The 7,250-nt window shown below is 42.6% G+C and overlaps 1 protein-coding gene across 3 annotated transcripts in view; it reads right to left on the bottom strand.

The window, feature by feature from the left end:
• Positions 1-6,110: 6,110 nt before the first annotated feature.
• Positions 6,111-7,250, bottom strand: part of myo5b (myosin VB) — a 68,797-nt gene continuing 67,657 nt past the window's right edge. For all 3 annotated transcript variants that reach the window (XM_080766382.1, XM_080766383.1, XM_080766384.1), the window contains one exon: positions 6,111-6,417. In XM_080766382.1, coding sequence (XP_080622508.1) covers positions 6,265-6,417 — 153 coding nt within the window. In that variant the 3' untranslated portion in view covers positions 6,111-6,264. The remainder of the gene's footprint in view (positions 6,418-7,250) is intronic.

Raw genomic sequence — 7,250 nt, 5'->3', positions numbered from 1 at the left:
AAATGATGAAAAACGGCGCGCTATAGTATGCCGTACGATATGGGCTATAGCCCACGGTCCAAAATGATGAGAAACGAGGCTAACTTTTTTTTTCAAAATTTCAAAAAACATGGGCTATAACCCATCGTTTTTGTCATTTCGTCATTTTTTTCAAATCTTCAAAAATGATGAAAAACGGCGCGCTATAGTATGCCGTACGATATGGGCTATAGCCCACGGTCCAAAATGATGAGAAACGAGGCTAACTTTTTTTTTCAAAATTTCAAAAAACATGGGCTATAACCCATCGTTTTTGTCATTTCGTCATTTTTTTCAAATCTTCAAAAATGATGAAAAACGGCGCGCTATAGTATGCCGTACGATATGGGCTATAGCCCATGGTCCAAAATGATGAGAAACGAGGCTAACTTTTTTTTTCAAAATTTCAAAAAACATGGGCTATAACCCATCGTTTTTGTCATTTCGTCATTTTTTTCAAATCTTCAAAAATGATGAAAAACGGCGCGCTATAGTATGCCGTACGATATGGGCTATAGCCCACGGTCCAAAATGATGAGAAACGAGGCTAACTTTTTTTTTCAAAATTTCAAAAAACATGGGCTATAACCCATCGTTTTTGTCATTTCGTCATTTTTTTCAAATCTTCAAAAATGATGAAAAACGGCGCGCTATAGTATGCCGTACGATATGGGCTATAGCCCACGGTCCAAAATGTAGAGAAACGAGGCTAACTTTTTTTTTCAAAATTTCAAAAAACATGGGCTATAACCCATCGTTTTTGTCATTTCGTCATTTTTTTCAAATCTTCAAAAATGATGAAAAACGGCGCGCTATAGTATGCCGTACGATATGGGCTATAGCCCACGGTCCAAAATGATGAGAAACGAGGCTAACTTTTTTTTTCAAAATTTCAAAAAACATGGGCTATAATATAACCCATCGTTTTTGTCATTTCGACATTTTTTTCAAATCTTCAAAAATGATGAAAAACGGCGCGCTATAGTATGCCGTACGATATGGGCTATAGCCCATGGTCCAAAATGATGAGAAACGAGGCTAACCTTTTTTTTCAAAATTTCAAAAAACATGGGCTATAACCCATCGTTTTTGTCATTTCGTCATTTTTTTCAAATCTTCAAAAATGATGAAAAACGGCGCGCTATAGTATGCCGTACGATATGGGCTATAGCCCATGGTCCAAAATGATGAGAAACGAGGCTAACTTTTTTTTTCAAAATTTCAAAAAACATGGGCTATAACCCATCGTTTTTGTCATTTCGTCATTTTTTTCAAATCTTCAAAAATGATGAAAAACGGCGCGCTATAGTATGCCGTACGATATGGGCTATAGCCCATGGTCCAAAATGATGAGAAACGAGGCTAACCTTTTTTTTCAAAATTTCAAAAAACATGGGCTATAACCCATCGTTTTTGTCATTTCGTCATTTTTTTCAAATCTTCAAAAATGATGAAAAACGGCGCGCTATAGTATGCCGTACGATATGGGCTATAGCCCATGGTCCAAAATGATGAGAAACGAGGCTAACTTTTTTTTTCAAAATTTCAAAAAACATGGGCTATAACCCATCGTTTTTGTCATTTCGTCATTTTTTTCAAATCTTCAAAAATGATGAAAAACGGCGCGCTATAGTATGCCGTACGATATGGGCTATAGCCCACGGTCCAAAATGATGAGAAACGAGGCTAACTTTTTTTTTCAAAATTTCAAAAAACATGGGCTATTACCCATTGTTTTTGTCATTTCGTCATTTTTTTCAAATCTTCAAAAATGATGAAAAACGGCGCGCTATAGTATGCCGTACGATATGGGCTATAGCCCACGGTCCAAAATGATGAGAAACGAGGCTAACTTTTTTTTTCAAAATTTCAAAAAACATGGGCTATAACCCATCGTTTTTGTCATTTCGTCATTTTTTTCAAATCTTCAAAAATGATGAAAAACGGCGCGCTATAGTATGCCGTACGATATGGGCTATAGCCCACGGTCCAAAATGATGAGAAACGAGGCTAACTTTTTTTTTCAAAATTTCAAAAAACATGGGCTATAACCCATCGTTTTTGTCATTTCGTCATTTTTTTCAAATCTTCAAAAATGATGAAAAACGGCGCGCTATAGTATGCCGTACGATATGGGCTATAGCCCACGGTCCAAAATGATGAGAAACGAGGCTAACTTTTTTTTTCAAAATTTCAAAAAACATGGGCTATAACCCATCGTTTTTGTCATTTCGTAATTTTTTTCAAATCTTCAAAAATTATGAAAAACGGCGCGCTATAGTTTGCCGTACGATATGGGCTTTAGCCCATGGTCCAAAATGATGAGAAACGAGGCTAACTTTTTTTTTTCAAAATTTCAAAAAACATGGGCTATAACCCATCGTTTTTGTCATTTCGTCATTTTTTTCAAATCTTCAAAAATGATGAAAAACGGCGCGCTATAGTATGCCGTACGATATGGGCTATAGCCTATGGTCCAAAATGATGAGAAACGAGGCTAACTTTTTCTTTCAAAATTTCAAAAAACATGGGCTATAACCCATCGTTTTTGTCATTTCGTCATTTTTTTCAAATCTTCAAAAATGATGAAAAACGGCGCGCTATAGTATGCCGTACGATATGGGCTATAGCCCATGGTCCAAAATGATGAGAAACGAGGCTAACTTTTTTTTTCAAAATTTCAAAAAACATGGGCTATAACCCATCGTTTTTGTCATTTTGTCATTTTTTTCAAATCTTCAAAAATGATGAAAAACGGCGCGCTATAGTATGCCGTACGATATGGGCTATAGCCCACGGTCCAAAATGATGAGAAACGAGGCTAACTTTTTTTTTCAAAATTTCAAAAAACATGGGCTATAACCCATCGTTTTTGTCATTTCGTCATTTTTTTCAAATCTTCAAAAATGATGAAAAACGGCGCGCTATAGTATGCCGTACGATATGGGCTATAGCCCATGGTCCAAAATGATGAGAAACGAGGCTAACTTTTTTTTTCAAAATTTCAAAAAACATGGGCTATAACCCATCGTTTTTGTCATTTCGTCATTTTTTTCAAATCTTCAAAAATGATGAAAAACGGCGCGCTATAGTATGCCGTACGATATGGGCTATAGCCCACGGTCCAAAATGATGAGAAACGAGGCTAACTTTTTTTTTCAAAATTTCAAAAAACATGGGCTATAACCCATCGTTTTTGTCATTTCGTCATTTTTTTCAAATCTTCAAAAATGATGAAAAACGGCGCGCTATAGTATGCCGTACGATATGGGCTATAGCCCACGGTCCAAAATGTAGAGAAACGAGGCTAACTTTTTTTTTCAAAATTTCAAAAAACATGGGCTATAACCCATCGTTTTTGTCATTTCGTCATTTTTTTCAAATCTTCAAAAATGATGAAAAACGGCGCGCTATAGTATGCCGTACGATATGGGCTATAGCCCACGGTCCAAAATGATGAAAAACGAGGCTAACTTTTTTTTTCAAAATTTCAAAAAACATGGGCTATAACACATCGTTTTTGTCAAATTGCATTCATCAACAGGGACGGTGTGGAGACGGTGTCCTCCTGTTCATCAACGGGGGCGGTGTGGAGACGGTGTCCTCCTGTTCATCAACGGGGACGGTGTGGAGACGGTGTCCTCCTGTTCATCAACAGGGACGGTGTGGAGACGGTGTCCTCCTGTTCATCAACAGGGACGGTGTGGAGACGGTGTCCTCCTGTTCATCAACAGGGACAGTGTGGAGACGTGTCCTCCTGTTCATCAACAGGGACGGTGTGGAGACGGTGTCCTCCTGTTCATCAACGGGGGCGGTGTGGAGACGGTGTCCTCCTGTTCATCAACAGGGACGGTGTGGAGACGGTGTCCTCCTGTTCATCAACAGGGACGGTGTGGAGACGGTGTCCTGCTGCCATTTTCTGGGAGTCCACATGGAGGAGGGCTTGACCTGGAGCACGAACACCTCTGAGCTGCTGAAGAAGGCCCAGCAGAGACTCTACTTCCTGAGGGTGCTCAGGGGGAACAACATCACACAGAGACTCTACTTCCTGAGGGTGCTCAGGGAGAACAACATCACACAGAGACTCTACTTCCTGAGGGTGCTCAGTGAGGAACAACATCACACAGAGACTCTACTTCCTGAGGGTGCTCAGGGAGAACAACATCACACAGAGACTCTACTTCCTGAGGGTGCTCAGGGAGGAACAACATCACACATTGTGCATTACATTCACCCATTCACACACCTTTACATAGACTGTGCATTACATTCACCCATTCACACACCTTTACATAGACTGTGCATTACATTCACCCATTCACACACACATGTGAATTTAGATCATGAAATATAGCAAATTTGTAAAAAAAAAAAAAAAAGAAAGCTTCAACTTAAAGGGCCACTTCACCCCTTGTGCAACCAGATGCTATTTTAATGATGTTTAGGACACAAGCAACACTTTCTTGGTGTCACTTCCATCCTGGACTACAAACTCACACCTCCATGCAGCCTCTCCACAAGGAGGGGAAGTGCAGCAAAGCATTATGGGCATTGTAGGAATTCAGCAATCCAGTAAAAAAAAAAAACACTGACTTCATTATTTATTATTTAACATATTCATGAAGTGTCACAGCACCCCCCCCCCCTCCCCCCCACACCCCCGACCTCTGACCCTAGATTATACAAAATTACTTCTAAATCATGTCAGTGGTGCTCAAACTATTTCATATCAAGGATCCCCAGAAATTATTTCATTCATTATTCATTATTGATATTGCTACTACTTGTATTTGCCTGTCTATCTCTCTTCTATTCTTTCCTATAAAAGGGTATATGTATGCGCATAAGGTGAGTGGCAAAGTGAGTTTACAATTTACAATTTTACAATGTAGGCATTTATCAGACGCTCTAAATCCAGAGCGACTTACATTAAGCAAGAACAAAAAAGCATGGGATTAATGCAGATTTCAGTGGATGGTCTTAACCAATTTTGGGGCGGGAACCCATTTTGGTGTTAGCATCATGTCATGCTTTAGCTATTTAAAAATAGCAGATCTACAAGCTCATACGAGCTTGTAGGTCTGCTCAAAGGAGGCTTGCGTTGGTGTGGTTTGGGCCTTGACTATGCTTAACCCTAACCTTAACCCCCCTAACCACACAGAATAATAAACAGTAAAACCACACCCATCGGGGAGAAAGGTCCGGAGAAGAGTGAGTCTCGTAAAGAGAACGGGATGTCTTTAGAGTCTGATGAGGAAGTCCAGGCTCCAGGGAAGGAAGCAGGCAGTTGTTCCGACACACCAGGAGTCCAAGACAGTCACTAGTCCGTCACCTGACCCAAGACAAGACAGTCACTAGTCCGTCACCAGGAGTCCAAGACAGTCACTAGTCACACCAGGAGTCCAAGACAGTCACTAGTCACACCAGGAGTCCAAGACAGTCACTAGTCACACCAGGAGTCCAAGACAGTCACTAGTCACACCAGGAGTCCAAGACAGTCACTAGTCACACCAGGAGTCCAAGACAGTCACTAGTCACACCAGGAGTCCAAGACAGTCACTAGTCCGTCACCCGACCCAAGCGCTAAACCTGACGCTAACCGCACGCTGACGCCACGGGGGATTTGTAACCTGCGGAACGGGGGATTTGTAACCGGCAACGCATGTCGGGAGCGACGGTGTTGTCGGACTTAATGACTGTCTGAGTTTTGCTTCTTTATACACTCTGATCAGACTGGTATCAGTCCCAGGGAAGCAGGGATGTGTTTAGACTGGCATCAGTCCCAGGGAAGCAGGGATGTGTTTAGACTGGCATCAGTCCCAGGGAAGCAGGGATGTGTTTAGACTGGTATCAGTCCCAGGGAAGCAGGGATGTGTTTAGACTGGCATCAGTCCCAGGGAAGCAGGGATGTGTTTAGACTGGTATCAGTCCCAGGGAAGCAGGGATGTGTTTAGACTGGTATCAGTCCCAGGGAAGCAGGGATGTGTTTAGACTGGTATCAGTCCCAGGGAAGCAGGGATGTGTTTAGACTGGCATCAGTCCCAGGGAAGCAGGGATGTGTTTAGACTGGCATCAGTCCCAGGGAAGCAGGGATGTGTTTAGACTGGTATCAGTCCCAGGGAAGCAGGGATGTGTTTAGACTGGTATCAGTCCCAGGGAAGCAGGGATGTGTTTAGACTGGTATCAGTCCCAGGGAAGCAGGGATGTGTTTAGACTGGTATCAGTCCCAGGGAAGCAGGGATGTGTTTAGACTCTAGTGAGGAAGTCCAGTCCCAGGGAGGCGGGGATGTGCAGCGTGTCGAGGCTCAGGGCCGACGGCGTGTAGGGGAACAGGACGGGGAACGTGTGTTTGGTGTCCATCAGGAGCTGAGGAGGGTCGTTACGGTCCTGGAGGCGGTTCTGTGGGCACGCACGCACGCACGCACGCACACACACACACACACACGCACGCACGCACGCACGCACGCACGCACGCACACGCACACGCACACGCACACGCACACGCACACGCACACGCACACACACACACACACACACACACACACACACACACACACACGCACACGCACACGCACGCACACGCACGCACACGCACACACACACACACACACACACTCCGCGCTATTTAATCCAATATCAAACCCTGCCTGGATTGTCTTATTACCTTTGGAACATGACGCCAAAGTATTTGCAGCTTTGATTCATGAAAATCCGGCGGAAAATAGTCCCAGGGTTTGAAAGGTCCGCAACAAAGCCGCTCTTTCTTTTTTAATTATAACAAAATGGTGAATTAAACACATTAAACAAATGGCGTATTAAGAGTGGCTACAACATGGATTCAATAATTTAACGAGTGTTAAAGAGGAAACCACAGTCATGGAAAGGTAGACTCCGCCTCCTTCGTCTGCTAATATGGTATTCGTTTCGCATTCGGGTTCTTGGAAACGCCCCCCCAGCCACTGCGTTAGTTTTACTGAGGTTAGGCTTAGGTATGCTTTACTGAGGTTAGGTTTAGGTCTAGTTTTACTGAGGTTAAGGTTAGGGTTAGGTTTAGTTTTACTGAGGTTAGGGTTAGGGTTAGGTTTAGTTTTACTGAGGTTAAGGTTAGGGTTAGGTTTAGTTTTACTGAGGTTAGGGTTAGGTATAGTTTTACTGAGGTTAAGGTTAGGGTTAGGTTTAGTTTTACTGAGGTTAAGGTTAGGGTTAGGTTTAGTTTTACTGAGGTTAGGGTT

Source organism: Protomyctophum bolini, assembly GCF_963924005.1.
Source record: "Protomyctophum bolini genome assembly, chromosome: 6".
Lineage (NCBI taxonomy): Eukaryota > Metazoa > Chordata > Actinopteri > Myctophiformes > Myctophidae > Protomyctophum > Protomyctophum bolini.
This window is presented reverse-complemented; position numbering and strand designations above follow the sequence as displayed.